Source organism: Xyrauchen texanus, chromosome 31, assembly GCF_025860055.1.
Source record: "Xyrauchen texanus isolate HMW12.3.18 chromosome 31, RBS_HiC_50CHRs, whole genome shotgun sequence".
In the NCBI taxonomy this organism is placed as follows: domain Eukaryota; kingdom Metazoa; phylum Chordata; class Actinopteri; order Cypriniformes; family Catostomidae; genus Xyrauchen; species Xyrauchen texanus.
In genome coordinates, this window is record NC_068306.1 from 6,021,385 (window position 1) to 6,042,993 (window position 21,609).

General features: G+C 43.1%; 1 protein-coding gene across 4 annotated transcripts; it reads right to left on the reverse strand.

Moving 5' to 3' along the window:
- Positions 1-1,087: 1,087 nt before the first annotated feature.
- LOC127625255 (piggyBac transposable element-derived protein 4-like) lies at positions 1,088-12,494 on the reverse strand. Of its 4 annotated transcripts, XM_052100428.1 has the most exons (6): positions 12,100-12,494; positions 7,583-7,702; positions 7,243-7,483; positions 6,121-6,340; positions 3,611-6,022; positions 1,088-2,770 (listed from the first exon to the last, which is right to left on the reverse strand). In XM_052100428.1, the coding sequence occupies exons 1-5, from the start codon at positions 12,391-12,393 to the stop codon at positions 4,354-4,356; spliced, it is 2,544 nt and encodes an 847-aa protein (XP_051956388.1). In that variant the 5' UTR covers positions 12,394-12,494; the 3' UTR covers positions 1,088-2,770; positions 3,611-4,353. The 4 variants fall into 4 exon arrangements, with proteins under 4 accessions (XP_051956388.1, XP_051956390.1, XP_051956387.1 ...); XM_052100430.1 differs by having other exon boundaries at positions 3,611-4,064; positions 7,243-7,702; XM_052100427.1 differs by having other exon boundaries at positions 7,243-7,702.
- Between the last annotated feature and the right edge of the window lie 9,115 nt (positions 12,495-21,609).

The following is a 21,609-nucleotide window of genomic DNA, read 5'->3' on the forward strand; positions in this document are numbered from 1 at the left end:
TATTTTGTAGAAATCTGTTTCTGAGTATGAAACAATTGCGTGAGTGTGAGGGAATTAAAATAATATAAAATAATAATTGTTTAAAAATTTTTTTTAAAAATAAATAATTATGAGAAGTGCCCACAAACCCTGATGACCTGATAGAACTGGACGATGACAATGAAGATGGCTGGGCAGGTGAGCGCATGCTCTAACAGAATCGTTTGTGAAATTTGTTCAATGCATGATGGTCTGCTGTTCTTCAGGTCTTCACAAGGAGGTGGATTACAGTGAGAAGCTGAAGTTCAGTGATGATGAGGAAGATCACTCCTTACGTGAGAAGAATAAGATCTGGTGAGTCTGCCTGTGCTTTGGGGTCGGTATGCAGTGTTCCCAGAATTCTGAAAACTACACAAACATTTTTTTTTTTACATTTGGAGAAGTGCCCTTTTTTCCACTTGAGCCCCTGCCCCCCAAAATGTCTGTGCACATCCTTGGTAGCACAGGTAGAAAGCCCAGAACAGCTGGCATGTGCAGAGGCAGCCTCACGCTATGGTTTGCTCTGGGATAACTAAATCTGTTAAAATACAACAGAGGCTAATGGAAATAATTAGGATTGTGAGCTGCTGTTGCAGCTCCTGTTCAACAGCAGTGCAACCTGAGATGAGGAATAACTTGGATGAGGAAAAGCTTGAGCGTTGAGTAGTGAGTAGGAAGTGTGGTGTCACAGTGTGCGGGACAAATGTTGGGAGACATTTCTGGAGCAAAGCAAGCCGCTGCTTATACATTGGCAGGTCAAGATGAACAACCTCCTCCTGAACGTATGTTTGGAACTTAATTTAATCTTGCGATAATGTAAAAATCTGGGATAAGCTCCGACGTGATGTTAAGTGATTTTATTTGCTTATGTAAAAGTATTGTAAAGCATAAATCATCGCTAATGACAGACCCTTTCCTGCCAATGTCATGTTCATATTTAAGTCTGTGCGACTAAGGGCTCACAGGTTCATTTGTTTCAACAAAAGGACCCAAAACGTGGAAACCAAAAATACAAAATCTTTATTTACTACAATTATCAAGCAGTAACTTTAAAACATGTAAAAGGCTGTATGACCCGGGCAGAAATTGCACACATGAACACAAACATGCCGTTTATGCTTTCAGGGATTAAATGCACTGAAGGATTTTCTGTTTGTCATCAAGTTCATCATTCAGTCTTTTTATTTCTTCACATTTCTTTTTTGCAGACCACCTTAGACTGTTTGACTGGGCAATGAATGCAAGATTCCCTACACTTTCTGCCTTTAACGCAAGGTCAATCAATCTCATCAGAGAGTTTTCCTTCTCATGTTTTGTTTTTCTGCTTCTTTAAGTCTTTTGTTCCTCAAAATGAGAGAGGTATCACGGTCTTGCCGAGGATGAAGACTGAAGGACTTAGTTACCACAAAGTTATAAATTCCCCCCACTGACTTCAAATGATCGTGCACAAGATGCTGTGCACTGCAAGTGCTTTCCTTCATGTTTTCAACCTCGATTTGTCTATTGACTGGAAAACCTCTCCACTGGAGTGCCACAACATTCCACAGTATTTTGTACACCTCTCCTGCCATTGTTTCATAGAATAGGGTACCTACCTGGCCTGTGGCAGGATTGAAGTCAGTGAAATCTGCCCTTCTCTTTGGCACAGTCTCATTGATGAACTTCCTGTACTGTTTGAGAATATCACCACAATCATTTTCATCTACTCGTTTGGTCTCAATGAGCAGTTTGAGGATACTTTAACTTGTTGATGATCCAAGGAGGATGGCAAGCAATAAAGATTGATGCAAGGCAATCCAGGTTGCGCACGAGAGTGTACTGTAGAGATGTTTTTGTAATTTCCCTGCAAGTGCAAGTAAGAATGTTCTGCAATCCATCCTGAACTCCAACTCTCTCTTCTCACTAATCTTCTGTGATGACACCAGTTCCTTCAGCATTTTGTCTGCAGAAAACCCCCACATGAACTTTACTTGCATGAATGAGATTGTTTTAGTCTGTGACACCTATTGACATCAATTTTGTTACTGCGTTTGCATTAGCCATCACATCAGGCTTGATAAAACGATCCATAATTGACATAACATTAGAAAGATCAGCAGCCAGAAAAGGAATCATAGGTCTGTCTGTTTGATATAGATTCAAGAAAGGTGCAACCTCTTTTGAAAATGACAAATGAAAGGCCAACTTTGCAGGCATCAGTGGGTCTCTGCACCCTTCTTTGACATTAGTATAGGATTTAGTTCCAGGGTTGGGGAATATGCATACCTCTGCTGCACATTTCATCAAGTCGGTCAATATCTTGATCATTCTCTCTGTAACTGTACCCATCTTGTTTTACAAATAATAACATAGAATTGACATCACGTTCAAGGTCCATTTGTATATGGTCTTGGAATTTAAAATGTACATTAGGTCCATCCATGGAAAGCTGTACAAGACCTTTGTAATTTAACCCCTCTGTCGACTTGTGGAAGACCTCCACCATGTCCTCTGCTGTGGCCCATGAATTCAGAAGTGAAGTAATGGGTTACTACAGCATCATTTTCCCAAAGTCTTAAATTAATGTCCATTTGCTTTGTTTGGGTCTTCTGATTCAAGCTTTTTAAAAGCAAAACATATCCATTTTTAAGAGACCTTATCCTCTCCAACAGAAGTGACTTGCGGTATGGTGCTATGCCAAAAACAGTAAAATAAGATGATTTAGTCTCTCCACAATTCAAGCTGCTGGCAAATGTCACTATCTGGGAACAGCCTATAAAAGAAAAAGAATTTGCAAAGCTGTAATTTACCATATATACCCCAAATATAGGCTAATCATTAAATTAATCTAAACCAAAATCCTATAAATTAATTCAAAATGCAAGCATTGAACCATTAAAATCCTAATTCTATACTAGGACTTAAGTTAGTGCGATGTAATACCCAGTATTATAACTACACCATGACTAGAGTACCACCAGCAATCTTAAACCCCCAACAAAGCTGCTGGACCAGAAACTAGATTAAATTGACTTATTGCAAGGGCCTATTGACAGTCTTTTTAATTACACTTCTTTGGTTGATTCAAACATTAATTCATGATTAATTTACACAAATCTATGAGTTTAACTCGCAACCTAATTACAGGGTTTTTCTTGGCTCAAAATGAGGTGGAACCATAAGGATAAAAAAGTGCAGTTAAAAACATGTAAACATTGGCATGTAAACATTGGCGTAAACACACGAGCTGCAGCGCTCCTCTCGCGTGTCGTCATCATCATAGTTTTATATGATCCCATGTTACATTAAATGACATCAAGCAACTATTCGACAATGGAATTTTTTTTATTATTATTGCAGAGATTTGCAGTTACAAATGACAATCCACCAAGTGCAACACTTGTTAGTGTTTTCCATGAAGACACCCACCAGAGTTTCGCCGACAGCCAGATGCGGCGTGAAATTTGACTGTGGCGGCCGTCTAGTAATTCTCTATGCAGGAAAAACCCTGAATAAGCGATATTTTCACTTCCATCAGCGACCACCAATGCTACCTAACATAGGCTACACTTTAAAAATAACTAGCTAGCTAGCTAACACTATAGCTACATACCTCTTTGTTCTGATGACCTGTATGACCAGTGGGACTCAGTAAGCTTCAGGAACCACGACATTTCAGCCCCCAGGGGCATCGCTGGTGATAAGCAGAGACGTGTTCCACTGTGTCTCACACTACAGTCACTGCTGGAGGTGGGAGCGGCTTTAGCTGACTGCTGTTCTCTTGGCGTGGGCTGCAGTACAGCAGCGATGGCACTTGGGCCGAAGATGATGCTCCTGCCGGCTTCATGCGGGCAGCATACTTCTTACTGTTTGCGTGGCTGTGAAGTGCACCCTCTCCCATATTTGGTAGTTCGATAGTAGTTTTACAAACTTTACATGTAGCTTTTCTGTTGTCTACTTTTAACACCCAGGGTTGAAGTGATCATTTTGTAGCCAAAGCTCTTGAAATTGACATTTTCCTTGCTTGTTTGCCTTAGTTAGCAGGTACAGGTGACTGCATTGATTGACTGTTGACAAGCGGAAAGGGGATAAAATGGCACTGAAAAATAGCTTAACCATAACAATACCCAATAAGGGAAACATGTGAAATAAGCCGATAAAGAAAAATATGGCAAGAAAGTTTTAATTTTGATAAATGGCAACCAAAATTTAAACATGCTACAAACAAAATTCCCTGATATTCCATGAATTGGAAAGTCAGGGTATTTTATATATTTTTTTGGTCCATGTCTGGAATAGACTTTTTAAAATTCCATGACCCGGGGAAACCCTGGAGGACAGTAAACACAGCCCAACCTAGGCCTCTTCACGAAACTGGTCACACTCAGCTGAGTGCCAAGACTGAAAACAGTTCCTATCGCGAACTAAGCAAAGTCTTTTGCCATTACATTCCGGTGCGCAACAAGCTACTTTAGTTTTATTTTCAGTCTTACTTTTCCGATAGCAGAGCCAACATCTCTTAGAGGACGCTTCAAATTTAGGGAAATGGACTGTATGGAATGATGACGAAGGAGGGGCTACAGGCTTTAGTGTATGCAAAGGGAAACTTGCATGAATATCAATACCTCCCAGCTGACGAGCCAGGTTTTCTCTGAAATCTATCTGGGTTAAATTCACCGGTCTACGTTCACCTCCTGGTCCTGCATGAATGTGTTGCCATTCCTTAAACAATACGAAACTATTGATGACAGCAATGTCTATTAAGTGGAAAAAGAGAGTCTTCCACCACTTCTGAGTTTTTTGTAGGACATCGTAAGATTTTATCATTTGGTCTGACCTATCAACACTGCCCATGTTTTTGTTATAATCGCTGATGACAGTGGGCTGGAGGGCTACTTCTTTTGTCCAGTCGCCATCATCTTTTACAAACCTAGTAATTTTGGTAGATTCATTCGCATTGTGGAAATTGGAAAGGCATGTAACTGCATGCGTGTCCTTCCACTGAATTACAAGTATATTCCCCTCAATCCTACACCACCTCATATCCCCACGAGCTGCCTTGCGTTCCCATCTTTTGATGTCTTTAAATTCTGCAGGAAACAGTTTACGATTCACCCTGCATTTCCCACAGGCATTAGTTCCCATTTCTAACAACTTAACCATAAGAGCTGGGGATGTGTAAAAGTTGTCAAACCAAACATTGTGGCCCTGGTCTTTGAATGGCTGCAGTAACGATTCAACTACTTTGGTAGCCAAGTCAGTGACATGTCCATCACGACTACCTGTGTAAACATTAAAGTCGAGAGTATACCCAGAGTCTGATGTTGCAATTACCCATAATTTAAAACCCCATCGAGTAGGCTTGCCTTTCATGTATTGTTTAAATCCTGACCGAGCTTTAGACTTGACCATACGTTCATCTATTGTGAGATTTTGGTTAGGCTGAAAGAGTTGCTGGCATTTTTGTTTGAGGTGGTCCATAAGATAACGCAACTTCCTAAGGCAATCCTGATTATTCTCTGTGGTAGGGTCTACAACATGTAGAGCTGCAAAAATAGCCTTGTAGCGGTTACGCGACATAAATCCCCTCGCCCATGAGCCCTGAAGTGACTTGGTTCCCCAATGACGATGGGAATCAGGGAGAATTGACAACCCCATGTAAATGAGCAACCCAAGAAATTTGTAAAATTCATCGGGGGTCACCTCAATCCAAGCTCCTTGGTAGCTGGAATATGATGGACAGTTTAGGACGAGCTCCCACCCCTGACGGTTTGTAAAGCTGCATATCTCAGCAACTACAGCCCGAGTAAAAAACAGCATGAAAAAGTCAATTTCTCGCAGCATCGTATTGGAGGTTGACCGCACAGCCTTGCACACGCTACCCAAGTCAATACCAAATGGACGGCTAGGCTTAAATGGGAGAGGTTTTGGTGCCTGTGAATCGATGTCAGAGTATGAAGGATAAGAATCAGAGTCAGGGGAGCGTTTACGCTTTCTAGCTGACTTGGGGCCTGTGAGAGAATGGCTAGCCAAACACAAAATAAAAAGAGTAACAAGTGTTAGTTACTGTGAGTATCACTCATATGAGAAAAAGAAAAACAATACATACACATTCATACATACCCAGTTGATGATCCTGGCTGGGGATCAGGTTCCAGCTCATCCTCCATCTCCCCGTGGTCCAGGTCTTCCTGCAGTAGTTCCTCGTCCAGCAGATCTTCCTCCTGTGTGCTCATGCCCTCATGAGCCATGTCCTCCTCTGCTATGAACCTAAACTCATCAGCAATCAGCTGCCGCCTCCTCTTGAGAGTGCCGAGCAGGGAGCCATAGTCTCCATCAATCTCTACAACAGAAAGAAAAGAACACAATTGGTAGCCAGCAGGGTGTTCTTCACAAATCTGTACACTGAATAGTCACCAAATGCTTGCAGACTAACCAGAATATCCAACAGCAGACAGCACTTTCACACTTTCCTTGTGAACAGGAAGCTACATTCTAAATAAAATCATATCTGTGTGATGGATGGGTAAGACTATCTGCTAAATTATAAAGATATCTACCATTTTTATTTATTACATGGGAAAATCAACAAGCTAGATAACTTATCTAACTAGCAGGCCACTTTCCAGGCAGGTCTGAACAGTGTCTGCTCTTTGATTTCAACTCTACATTCAATGAAGGAGCAGCGCCTGATGGTCCCTTAACAGGCAAAGTCCATTTTACGAGCATTCATTCATGCCACACAATCTGCTTATACCACCTCAACAGTAAAGAAACAGCTGAAAAAACATAAAATCACAATTATATTGTGTCGTGACCTAGATATCGATATAATATCATATTGCCAGTTACAATGTGACTCACACACCTAACACCTGTGTGTTCATGTTAATTGACCTTTATCTGACTGAACAATGAAACAGAAATGGCCTCTAAGTAGGAGGAGCTCCAGGTCACACCTACTGATGACTTTCACTAGTGGCAGTAAGGTGTTCAGTAGCCGGCACAAAGTTTTCCTTAAAGTTTGCACTGGCAAACGGTTACAAACCATTAAAAGAAACTCAAATTCTGAAAAATAGACCTTCCTTTTGGCCAGATTTTTTCTTCTTCGCCAATTCGTATGCCGGGTACTGACGAACTGGTATGTTGGAAATAAAAAGCTGAACCTTTAAGGACAACGGAGCACTTCTAAAATGACAATAAAAACAGGGATTGTCATGAAAATGTACAGCAACTGAAACATACTTGAAGGAATAAATTCATCATCTTCATCACTCGGTTGTTCCTCTACTTCGATTTCTCCTCTCATAGTTGTCGGGTTCCTGCTGTCCACCTGCTTCACTGATGTCTGCAGCATCTGCTGTTCTCCAGTATGGATCATGTTCACCTGCTCCGTTTTGATTTCTTCTTGAATCTCCTCTTGCTTCACTTCAATCTTCACTTGTGTCAGCAGCATCTGCTGTTCTCCAGTGTGGATCACATTCACCTGCTCTGTTGTGATTTCTGCTTGAATCTCCTCCTGCTTCACTTCAATCTTCACTGGTGTCTGCAGCATCTGCTGTTCTCCAGTGTGGATCACATTCACCTGCTCTGTTGTGATTTCTGCTTGAATCTCCTCCTGCTTCACTTCAATCTTCACTGGTGTCTGCAGCATCTGCTTTTCTCCAGTTTGGATCACATTCACCTGCTCTCTCATGATGGATATCTGAACACAAAAACATTATGATTATAATTAACTGACATTCATCAAAAAAAATAATATATATATATATATATATATATATATATATATATGGGTATGTATAGGTATGTATATTATTTGATTAATATTCAAGAACAGTTCTTTAAAACAAAATACAAATTTCTGAGATTAACCATTTCTCAACCAGCCCTTCTGGCAGCAACAATCATCCATGCGATGATCTAATCAGCCAATCATGTGGCAGTGCATAAAATCAGGCAGATACAGGTCAGGAGCTTCAGTTAATGTTCACATCAACATCAATGCCATTCTGAGATGCTGGTTGGTGCCGTTTTGGCGTCATGAGGGGGACCTACACCATATTACGCAGGTGGTTTTAATGTTGTGGCCGATCGGTGTAATGCTTTAGTCTGGAAAGTGCAAATCAATCCCAGAACAACAGCAAAGAACATTTTGAAGATGCTGGAGGAAACAGGTAGACAAGTATCTATATCCACAGTAAAACAAGTGCTATAGCAACATAACATGAAAAGCTACTCAGCAAGGAAGAAGCCACTGCTCCAAAACTGCCATAAAAATGTATTTTGCAAAGTTTGCAAGTGCACGTGGGGACAAAGATCTTAATATTTGGAGAAATGTCCTCTGGTCTGATAAAACGAAATTGTAACCGTTTGGCCAAAATGACCATTGTTATGTTTGGAGGAAAAAGGGTGCATACAGAGAGGAGGTGCAGCGGCTAACGGACTGGTGTAGAACCAACAACCTGTCCCTGAATGTCGACAAAACAAAAGAGATCGCTGTTGACTTTTGGAGAGCACAAGGTGAACACTCTCCGCTGAACATCGACGGCTCCTCTGTGGAGATCGTCAACAGCACCAAATTACTTGGTGTTCACCTGGCGGAGAACCTCACCTGGTCCCTCAACATCAGCTCAATCACCAAGAAAGCCCAGCAGCGTCTCTACTTTCTTCGAAGGCTGAGGAAAGCACATCTCCCACCCCCCATCCTCACTACATTCTATAGAGGGACTATTGAGAGCATCCCGAGCAGCTGCATCACTGCCTGTTTGGGACTTGCACCGTTTCGGACCACAAAGCCCTGCAGAGGATAGTGAGGACAGCTGAGAAGATCATCGGGGTCTCTCTTCCCTCCATCAAAGACATTTACAAAAAACACTGTATGCACAAAGCAACCAGCATTGTGGACGACCCCACACACCCCACACACAAACTCTTTACGCTCCTGCTGTCTGGCAAGAGGTACCGAAGCATTCGGGCCCTCACGGCCAGACTGTGTAGCAGCTTCTTCCCCCAAGCCATCAGACTCCTCAATACTCAGAGACTGGTTTGACACACACACAAACGTGTCCTGAGTTGCACTTTAATTACTGTCACTTTATAACTGTCTGCTACCTCAATAACTGCTATGTGCATAGAACACTATCTCATAGTATGTTATGGTTACGTGTTTAGAAACTGTCATCTTTTTGCACTACTGTGTACTGGTCGGCACTGCACTGTCTCTCACTGTGCCTATTGTCCTGTTCAATGTCAGAAATTTCTTGTACTGTCCCAGATGGCACCATGAGGAAAAGCTAAAATAAATCACTCTCTCTACTATTATTCTGATATTTCACATTCATAAAAGTAGTGCTTCTAACTGACATAAGACAGGGAATGTTTTCTATGATTAAATGTCAGGAATTGTGAAAAACTGAGTTTAAATGTATTTGGCTAAGGTGTATGTACACTTCTGACTTTAACAACACTCCAAAGTAGAATGCAAATTGTATATGCTCGTGTTGTTTTGCACTTCTAGTTCTACGTTGATGTGGTTTTTGCTCCCGGTGGGGGACGTGTGGAGTTGTGCGTGGATGCCATGGAGAATAGCGTGAGCCTCCACAAACTATATCTCCGATGTAACGCACTGAACAGTTGATAGTCTCAGGCGTGGAGGCAACTGAGATTTGCCCTCCGCCACCCGGATTTAGGGAAGTCTCTACGCGGATTGATATCAAAGTATCGATACTTCGGATACTGATGTGGTATCAAGAATATCAATCCTCACATAAATTTGTTTTATTCTGAAGTGAACTAGTGATCTTATAATTTACTACCCATTGATTTACTGTAGTAATATTGTATTAACCACGACTGTAGTAACCATGTTTATTTATTTTTTGGCAGTAAACAAGGTTTTGATACAATTAATCATGGTTTTGGTACAGCATCACTGTAGTATTCCTATTGCAACTTGGTTTGAGGTATAGTAACCATATACTAATAATATACAGTTCAGGTTTTATATGTTGCTTATACTTACTTTTAAAAGGTAAACAAAGCAGCCTAATAATGTTCTGCATAGGCCTATAAATATATGAAAACAATGCAAGTTATAATTTAAGTTACTAATTTTATCCAAAGAATTTGTTAAAACTGTATTTATTAGAAGGTACCACACACAGTAACAGGCAAACCTTATTCCTGCGTTCGAATGCGGGATTCGAGCATGTTGTTTATTGTATGCAGCTCCATTTGAATGGAATCGACTACAAACAAAATTGAAATTACAAACTCTGGTGCCTATGGAACATTTCAAAACTATTATTCGGTCCATTGAAGAAGACTCAATGATGTGCAACTGTTTTTAAGTGTTGAAATGTTATATTTGTTGTTGATTTGTAATTTTGTGACTGTACCTGCTGTCCATTCTTGGCCAGGACACTCCTGTGAAAGAGATTTCTAATCTCAGAGAGATTATCCTGGTTAAATAAAAAATTAAATAAAAAAAATGTCCTCCAGAGATTCGCGCCAAATCTTTCAACAAAAGTCGGCGTGCACGCGCAGAATCCTCGTGCTTGTGCTACTCTAATAAAGGACGTTTTCGCTCTCGCATAATGCTGAAGTTTACCAGCATTGTACATTGATGTAACTAACAACCTTACATTCTAACCATGTCCACCTCTCGGGAATTTTTTTTTTACGCTCAAGTCACGTAAATAACATATTTTGGACTCCAAACAACGGTAACTTTCTCTGAAAAGGCGGCTAGTTTGCAGGTATTATTAACCTCACAAATGATGTTGAACACGTACCGTACTGAGCGCTCAAACTGGAAGAGCTTCTTTCTTCTTCTTCTTCTGATGTTAATGGCGGTCGGCAAAACAACTTTTGGTACTCTATCGCTCCCAGCTGGACACAGCAATGTAGAGCTGAGGAGGATCTCTTCTTTTTAAATGAATGGGAGAAATTGGAACAATGGGTCTGTCTTCAAATACTTTTTGGGAAAATATGTCCTATTGGTTGGAATCAAAGATTCGATCACTGCCCACTTTTGCTAGGGAACATGTTATGTTTGGAATGATGTTGGAAGAGAAAAGAAATGAATTTCTTATTAATGTAATGTTGATACTGGGCAAATTTTTTATTCATAAGTCAAAACGTATGAAGACGAAACCTTATTTTTCTATATTTAAAAGAGACTTGATTTGTAATTTCTTTCCAGCTTTGGAATGTATAAAAAGTAAAAAGGCCCAGAAATTGGCTGGAATAATAAGAGACCTTGAGCTCTTAAAAGAGGAATAAAGAGACCCCTCTGTATTTGTATTTTATATATATATTTTTTTATTTTAACTAATATGTGCCTTGCCTAATACTTATTTATCTGTACTTACCAATGCCATTATAGATGTATATTCTGTTTTTTTGTTCTGTTCTTGTGTTCAATAAAAAAAAATAAAATAAAAAAAATTGGAACAATGGCTGTTGAAAGGAAGTCCCGCCTTACAGTTAAAAGAGCCAATCACCTTTTAGATACAGACATCACCTGTCAATCAACACACGCATGCGCGTTAGATATACAATATTTTCTTTTTTTAGCGTTATATAACTTATAGAAGCATAATTTATGATTCCAATATTTTTTTTGCTGATTTGAAATATGTTCTTTGATCGTTATCTTGACCAACCGTTTTTTTTGATAAAAAATAAATATTTTAATTTGTTTAACGTTTATACATGTATTTGATTAGACACGCAGTCGTTCAAGCGTTTCAGTTTGAATCAGAATGAGCTTCATTAGCCAAGTGTGAGCAGATAGCATGGGGAAAAAACTGTTTTTTTTGTGCCTAACGTTAGATGTTCTAGGACGCAGAGATCTGAAACGTCTGTAATTTTGTAAACATATCACCAACAGGAGAACAGATATCCAAATAACAAAGAAGTGAACAACACTTGCGTTACAGTGTGTGTATTCACACGTATACCTGATGCTATCTACCTTTACATTAGCGACAGTAACTCGGCTGTTAGCTGCATAGCTAATGTTACAGCCACATTCTACGTGTAACAAGCTAGGTAACCATAAATAGTAAAGCAATTATATATAATTAGTTGACTTACTTGTCCGAGGTTTGTAGGTGAGCCAAAGAGAGTTGGTACTGATCCAGACTTCAGTTTCAGACGTTTAGCATGCCCAGCTCTGAACTGACCCATGTTGTGAAAACAGTCGTCTGTGAAATGTTTGGCGCAGACATACAAAAATTTGGTGTGTTGTGTCGGTGCATTCCCAGAGTAAATGAAATTTATCCATTGATCCTTCTGGGGATTGGATGAAGGAAGTAAAAAAAGACTTCTGTGATCATTTGTGCATTCAATTATTGAGCAACTTTTGTGCTTCGATCGGTCACACGCCATGATATCTCTCGAGGATAAACTAAAATCGCGCGCGTTCGTACTTCCTAGCTCTCCTTGCACTTCCTGCCCTCCATCTGAATTTCGCGCTCTCGCGATGCAGCAGCGTGACGTCACGTGAAACCAACCTATTCTCTGGGCGGGCAAAGCAGAGAAGGGGGAGGTAACCTTGGGAGATTCAAGATCAGCCCGTCTGAGATCTCATTTTCTTCTTCTTGTTTAATGGCGATTAACTCCTAAGGAGCATTATCGCCACCTACTGTACTGGATGGCAAATTAACCTTGGGTGATAAGTCTGAAGTTTAAAACTGTTTCCTCTTCATTCCTACAAATGGACCATTGACTAACTATCTATATCATCCCACATACATCACCATTATTTATAGTACCTGCAATAGAAGTTTCATTGAGTTTCATCCGGCGCTGCGTGTTCAGCACCTCCGTCCACACTCAGCCCCCATGGCGGGTTCAACTTTACAGACATATTATATTCTAAAACCCAAACCTGAATCATATATAAACGCAATTAGTGCTCTATATATCTGTCTGTTCAATAAACCTTTTCCTAGAATATCCTCATTCTTCATTCTATCTTCTCCATTCTTCAAATGATTGAATAATACACCCGAAAAATATTATACTTACTACAAATAAATAAAACATGACATACATTTTCAGATACACCACACACATCACATAATCCATTCTCATGTAACCCCATAATTGCCAGTGTTGAGTTTAACCCTGTATGTCCCAGTCTTAACCTAGACAGCAATACCTCTTCTTTCCTATTTCCTCCTGACAATTTATCCTCCCTACTGTCTGTGTGATACTATAACACCATCTCCCTTTGCTACTACTATCCCATCTAATTTGCCACTTATTCATTAACTTTCTCTTTAAAATCGATTTTGCCTCCTTTTTCCCCATAGGTACTCTAACATCCACCTCCCTCTTGTCTAGTGCTTTTTTTGCTAGTTTATCAGCAACTTCATTACCAGATACCCCAACATGTGCTGGTACCCAACAAAAATACACCACTACTCCAACCTCTTTCAGTCTGTATAGAGATCTCATTTTCTCACAGGCGGAGAAAGATAGCCAAAACTCGGTTTCCGACTGAAATTTCTAGATATGAGGGGACCAAATACAGGCTAGGGGAACTAATATTAATGTTAAAAAACCTCAGAAAGTGAAAATTTCATGTCAGGGGACCTTTAACGATTAAATGTAATTATAAATTAAAACATGGAATTCAGAAAAAAAAAAAAATGGAAAACAACATTTGTAGGGAAAAAAGTTTTCAGTAGGGCCCTACTTAAACTTGAAGTCATTCTTACAAAATTGAGAAACATTTAAGGGAAACATGCATTTGCTTTAATGCATTATTTACATTCATATTTCACTTTTGAACTAGTCTGAAAAAGAGTGATTAATAGCATGTAGCCCATTTTTGCTGTGGTATTTAAATTAGCATCGAAAATTGTAAAATTTTACTAGTATCAGTACTGAATATTGATATTTTAGCACTGTTACATCCCAATCAATGTCCATCCATCCATCCATCGTCAACCGCTTATCCTGTGTACAGGGTCGCGGGGGGCTGGAGCCTATCCCAGCTAACATTGGGCGAAAGGTGGGGGACACCCTGGACAGGTCGCCAGTCCATCGCAGGACCCCAATCAATGTAAAATGTAGAAATCAAATTGAAACCCAATTTAATGGCAGAACATAGCAAACATCCAGTATTTATTTGTGATTTTTGCTGTGCAAAAGGCAGCAGATTGTTATGCTTGAGTAACGAGGCTGATGAAGAGATGCGGATCCAAACGCAGTTTGAACTTTATTTAGTCAAGGAACACAAAGTAACAACCCACGATGGGGAAAAGAAACATAAACTAGTTAAGGAAACCACGGTAGACACAAACAGGGAACTCGGAGGGAAAGATACACCGGGTTAACATCAAACAACGATAGACGAAGACTGAACAAAGACACAGGGTATAAATACATAAACAAGGGAAAAAGGGACCAATGAAAAACAGAACTCAAACAAGATAACAAGGTGATTAACAGAAGTAAAAGGCAAACTAATGAGGACAGGTGAAAACAATGAACAGAGGAAACACGAACGCTAACAAAGAGACTATGGAGTTACATAAGGGACTAAAGTGAAAACTAAAAAATGCCAAAAGTGACAACAATGGTAAACAAAAGGGCAACAGTGAAACAAGACAGGGTATTCATAACAGAGCCCCTCTCAAAGGATCGGCTTCCAGACGATCCTAGAAGACAAAGACAAAAGACAAAAAACCCACAGAGAACAAAATGATGGCACCGGGGCAGACAGGCAGACCGGGGGCACAAGAACAAGGAGGCAGTCCAAGGGGCACAAAGGGCAGGCAGGAAGTCCGGGGGCCACGAGGGAAATGAGACAGTCCACGGGGCACAAAGGGAGATGAGACAGTCCACGGGGGCACAAAGGGAGATGAGACAGTCCACGGGGGCACAAGGGACAATTAGGCAGTCCATGGGGGCACAAAGGGACAGGTTTCGATGGTCTGGGAGCTGGCCACCGGGCAAGGGTAGGTGCAGGAGGCCTGGGAGCTGGCCACAGGGCAAGGATAGGTTTGGGGGACCTGGGAGGAGGCCACTGGACAGGGACTGGGTCAGGAGGCCTGGGGGGAGGCCTCAGGACGGGAACAGGGTCAGGAGGCCTGGGTGGAGGCCACCGGACAGGGACTGGGTCAGGGGGCCTGGGAAGAGGCCACGGGACTGGGACTGGGTCAGGAGGTCTGGGAAGAGGCCACAGGACAGAGGCTGGCAGAGCCGTGTGAGGTGGAGCCAAGGAGGACTTCGGAGGCGGAGCCGTAGAAGACTTGGGAGGCGGTGCCAAAGGAGGCTTAGGCAGGGCCGTGGCAGACTCAGGCGGTAAGGCCTTGGGCAAGTCAGGAGGCGGAACAGTGTTGGGCGGAGCCAAGGGAGGCGATGGTGTAGAAGGCTCAGAAGGCGGAGCCACTGGAGGTGGAGCCAAAGGTGGCGAGGGCGAAGAAGGCTCTGAAGACGGAGCCAATGGAGGCTTCGGAGGCGGAGCCGAGAGAGGCTCGGGGGGCTCCGGAGGTGGAATTGAAGGAGGTTCAGGAGGTGGAGCTGAAAGAGGCTCAGGAGGCGGAGCCGAGGTAGGCGGCACCGTGGGAGGCTTTAGGAGCGGAGACCAGGAAGATTCTGGAGGCTCTGGGGGCAGAGACGTAGGAGGCTCTGAGGGTGAAGCCGTCGAAGGCTTGAGTGGCTCGAGAGGCGGTGCCGGAGGAGGCTCGGGAGGCGGAGCCATAGGAGGCTCGGGAGGCTCTGAGGGCGGAGCCGTCGAAGGCTTGAGGTGCTCGAGCGGCGGAGCCGTAGGAGGCTCGGGAGGGCGATGCCGTCGAAGGCTTGAGTGGCTCGAGAGGGGGAGCCGTGGGAGGCTCGGGAGGCGGAGTCACAGGAGGCTCGGGAGGCTCTGAGGGCGGAGCAATAGGAGGCTCTGGAGGCGGAGCCATAGGAGGCTCTGGAGGTGGAGCCACAGGAGGCCCCGTAGGCGGAGCTGCAGGAGGCTCGAGAGGCTCTGGGGCGGAGCCGTAGGAGGCTCAAGAGGCTCTGGAGGCGGAGCCGAAGGAGGCTCGGGGGGCGGAGTCCTGGAAGGCTCGAGAGGCGGAGCCCTGGAAGGCTCGAGAGGTTCGAGGGGCGGAGCCCTGGCAGGCTCGAGAGGCGGAGTCCTGGAAGGCTCGAGAGGCGGAGCCCTGGAAGGCTCAAGAGGTTCGAGAGGCGGAGCCCTGGCAGGCTCGAGAGGCTTGAGGGGCGGAGCCCTGGCAGGCTCGAGAGGCTTGAGGGGCGGAGCCCTGGAAGGCTCGAGAGGCTTGAGAGGTGGAGCTCTGGGAGGTTCGAGAGGCTTGAGAGGCGGAGCCCTGGGAGGCTCGAGAGGCTAGAGAGGCGGAGCTCTGGGAAGCTCGGAGGGCGGAGCTCTGGAAAGCTCGGGAGGCTTGAGAGACGGAGCCCTGGGAGGCTCGAGAGGCTTGAGGGGCGGAGCCCTAGGAGGCTCGAGAGGCGGAGCCCTAGGAGGCTTGAGAGGTGGAGCTCTGGAAAGCTCGGGAGGCGGAGCTCTGGAAAGCTCGGGAGGCGGAGCTCTGGAAAGCTCGGGAAACTCGGAAGGTGGAGCTCTGGAAAGCTCGGGAAACTCGGAAGGCGGAGCTCTGGAAAGCTCGGAAGGCGGAGCTCTGGAAGGCTCGGGAAACTCGGAAGGCGGAGCTCTGGAAAGCTCGGGAAACTCGGAAGGCGGAGCTCTGGAAAGCTCGGGAGGAGGAGCCCTAGAAGGCTCGAGAGACTTGGGAGGTGGAGCCCTGGAAGACTCGGGAGGAGGAGCCCTGGAAGACTCGAGAGGTGCTGGTTCTAGGATGGGCACGACCACTGGCGCTGGCTCTTGGACGGACCTGGCTACTGGCACTGGCTCTTGGACGGTCATGGCCACTGGCACTGGCTCTTGGACGGTCACGGCCACTGGCACTGGCTCTTGGACGGTCACGGCCACTGGCGCTGGCTCTTGGACGGTCGAGGCTTCAGGCGCTGGCTCAGGGACGGTCGAGGCTTCAGGCGCTGGCTCAGGGACGGTCGAGGCTTCAGGCGCTGGCTCAGGGACGGTCGAGGCTTCAGGCGCTGGCTCAGGGACGGTCGAGGCTTCAGGCGCTGGCTCAGGGACGGTCGAGGCTTCAGGCGCTGGCTCAGGGACGGTCGAGGCTACAGGCGCTGGCTCAGGGACGGTCGAGGCTACAGGCGCTGGCTCAGGGACGGTCGAGGCTAACGGCACTGGCTCATTGACGTTTGAGGCTAACGGCACTGGCTCACTGACGTCTGAGGCTACAGGCACTGGCTCGGGGACGGTCGAGGGCTCAGGCTCGCTCACAGTGACATGCGTGGGCTTTAGCTCGCTCACCGTGACATGCGTGGGCTCTGGCTCGCAGACCGGGGCTGGCGCGGGCCGGGAGGCGGAAGCCCGTCTTCTCTCCTCCTCCGGCAGACGCAGTGGGCCGCTGGCTCATGGAAGGCGACTGGCGTGGGGACGGGCTCGCTGACAGGTGGGGCTGGCGCGACAGGAAGCGCCAAGGACGACTGGGGAGTCACCACAGTGGGAGGAGAGGTGGAATCCTCCTCGGCGAAGACCACGGTGTAGGGTGAGCCGCAGACCAGTAAGGTCGCCTCCAGGAAGTCGTGGAGAGTCCAACCAAGCGTTGCCGGCGCAAACGCTCCCTGAGCTGAACCGTGTAAAGTGTCCCTGAAGAAGACCACCAGGGCTGAGTCCGGGAAGTCTGTGACTTCGCCAGCCGAGGAAGTCGCTGATGTGGTCTTCAACAGGGCGGCCCTCTTGTTTGAGGTTGAGCAACCGGCAGTTGGCCCGTATAACTGCTGGATCCATAGTTGGTCTATCGTTCTGTTATGCTTGAGTAACGAGGCTGACGAAGAGATGCGGATCCAAACGCAGTTTGAACTTTATTTGAACACAAAGTAACAACCCACGATGGGGAAAAGAAACATAAACTAGTTAAGGAAACCACGGTAGACACAAACAGGGAACTCGGGAGGGAAAGATACACCGGGTTAACATCAAACAACGATAGACGAAGACTGAACAAAGACACAGGGTATAAATACATAAACAAGGGAAAAAGGGACCCATGAACAAACAGAAATCAAACAAGATAACTAACAGAAGTAAAAGGCAAACTAATGAGGACAGGTGAAAACAATGAACAGAGGAAACACGAACGCTAACAAAGAGACTATGGAGTTACATAAGGGACTAAAGTGAAAACTAAAAAATGCCAAAAGTGACAACAATGGTAAACAAAAGGGCAACAGTGAAACAAGACAGGGTATTCATAACACAGATATACACAGTATATAAAATCATATATAATATACTATGTGTGTATCTATATATCTATTTTAATATTCGTTTTTATATATTATTTCATGCAATATAGTATGCAAGCTATACATTTTATTTTAGTATTTATCCTTTTAATCACATTTTAGCATTTGTTCAAATTTCATTTTTAATGATACTGTGTTTTAAATTTCATACAACTTAACAAAATATTCACAATATTGGAACCTAATGAAAATAGAATTAATAGTTATATTACTATTTTATAATTATATTATAAAAATAATAATTGAAGTGCTACTATATCAAAACAACTTTAAAAAAATAAAAACATTTTTTTTTACCAAACCCTTGCATAGATGCGGCACAAGTAAAATTATTTAATAGTTGTGAACACATTAACACGAGAGTAGTTGCATGGTGGTTTTCCCTCATCACCAACTGACTGTAAATAACAGAAACGATTTGAAAAGAGACATAAAATGGGGTGTCTGGATCTCGTCTTTGGATTTCACAGAACGAAGCAAAAGGAAACTTTTACTTGTATAATGTGTATTGACTTGCTTGTAGAAATATTTATTGTACATGAAGAAAACGCTGGATTTTCAGTGAATAAAATATAATTAAACGAGATATTTGCATATGGTAATAGAAGTTTTATTGATATTTGCCTTTTAGCATTAGAAAAGTTACAGGAAACTTTTAAGGAGAGACAAAACAAGCTTTAGAGGAAGATAAATTAGTGCTCTACAGAATGCTGGCTCTGCTGAAGTTTTGTTTATTACATCTGTTTAAACGAGATATGCACATATTTGCAGACAGTATATGATATTCTTTACAGGGAACTAGGGGCCTGGGTAGCTCAGCGAGTAAAGATGCTGACTACCAAACCTAGAGTTCATGAGTTCGAATCCCAGGGCGTGCTGGGTGAATCCAACCAGGTCTCCTAATCAACCAAAATGGCCCGGTTGCTAGGGTGGGTAGAGTCACATTGGATTGGGTTGGAGGTCCACCCCCCATAGTCTCACAAAATCCTGTGGGAAACACTGCCACCGGTGTGCATAATGACAACAATTAATAACACACACACACACACACACACGTGTAGCATCCTACGTTGTATTCTACATCATGTTCAGGTTTGTGATGATGCAAGTTGATGACATAAAAGCACCAGGGTTCGAAAGAATCATACGAGAGTCTGAAACCAGACTCCTTCCTGCCCACAATCCACTGTGCTTTTTAATGTTTAATAATAAAAAGGTTCCTTATCAACCTGCCATTATTATACAGACCAAAGAAAACTGCACTTGTCAAGGCACTTCACAGGAACTTTAAAACAGACATTTTTCTCTAGGAACATCAGTCAAAATCAACAAACTCGATCAATTAAGGTTACAAAAACATTCCATGTCTATTTTTCTTACTTATTTTTTATAAACATCCTGTACTAATAATCATGCACTAGCCCATAAACAATAATGAACATTTAGTGTTAATTACGCTTTTATAGCCTACGTATTAATCATTATTATTCAACAAATGAAGTTAAAGACCAGATCATGTATGTGCTGATGGGGGCGTTTCCATGTTTTCACATTTGTCTTTTTATGCCCTCGTCTTAATTTAGAACACTTGATTAATCAAAATGATAAAATATGATGAAGATTAAAAGCATGGATGGAGATAGTTAACTAGTACAGATATACTGTAGATACAGCACTCCCCACGAGGTGTCAGCAATTGTTTATATTTAACCTCCAGAGGGGCGGACGTGCTATGCTAACCCCCAATGCTGCCTAGAGTAAAATATTGTTTTTGATATTTGTCGATAACAACAGTCCAAAAACAATTATCGGGTTTGACTATTATTGTACTGGATATATCAGTCCACCTCGAATCCTTGTTGTAAGAGTTATTTACTGGTTATAAGCTTCTTCCATTTAACTAATAAGCTTTTTCGTTTAAACAGGAAGTTAAAAACGTATTTTATTTCTATCAAGACAGAAAGGTATATTATAATTACTTAAGTTGTCTATACAGCAAATGAGCAATGTCAGTGCACTATCAATGGAGTATTATTTTTTGATGAACTTGCAGGACAATATATAGTATATATTCTATCAAGCCTGATACTCAGAGCCACACCACTGATGATCGGATGCACTGTAGCGCACAATGTTAAAGGCACCTCAGTCTAATGTTCTTCAATGCTTCCGCAATGTACAGGGAAACCTCATCACATTGATACATTCAATACTGTTATTGTGAGATTACTAAGGGATTTTACATTTAGTTTTATTTTATTATTTTATTTTTTAAATACTTAAATGCATGACCAGAATGGCACCTTCAGATTTGAAAAGGGGGGCTCAAGACCCTGCTACCCCACCTCCGAGCACGCCAATGACTTGAAGCATTGTACCTAAAGGAGGACTCCTCTCTGTGATGATTTTGGGCAGAATATTTTCACAAGAGTCAGTAGATTGCTTGTTGTGCTGAATCTTTTTCATCATGGAGAGCAGGTTTCTCTCCAGTATGGATTGTCTCGTGATTTTTCAGGCATTTTGACCAACTGAAACTCTTTCCACAGTGTGAGCACTTGAAAGGTTTCTCTCCAGTATGAATCCTCTCATGTGTTTTCAGGTTTTGTGACCGATGGAAACACTTTCCACAGTGTGAACACTTGTAAGGTTTTTCTCCAGTATGAATCCTCTCATGTGTTTTCAGGTTTTGTGACCGATGGAAACACTTTTCACAGTGTGAACACTTGTAAGGTTTTTCTCCAGTATGGATTCTTTGGTGCACTGTCAAGTCACTGGCTCTAACAAAGGTCTTCCCACATTCAAAGCACATATGAACCTCAGAACAGGTATGTCTTTTTTGGTGCTCTTTCAAATAGGACAGGCATGCAAAACTCTTTCCACAAAAAGAACACTTGTAAAGCTAGTAATTTTGGTTGATTCATTCGCATTGTGGAAATTGGAAAGGCATGTAACTGCATGCGTGTCCTTCCACTGAATTACAAGTATATTCCCCTCAATCCTACACCACCTCATATCCCCACGAGCTGCCTTGCGTTCCCATCTTTTGATGTCTTTAAATTCTGCAGGAAACAGTTTACGATTCACCCTGCATTTCCCACAGGCATTAGTTCCCATTTCCAACAACTTAACCATAAGAGCTGGGGATGTGTAAAAGTTGTCAAACCAAACATTGTGGCCCTGGTCTTTGAATGGCTGCAGTAACGATTCAACTACTTTGGTAGCCAAGTCAGTGACATGCCCATCACGACTACCTGTGTA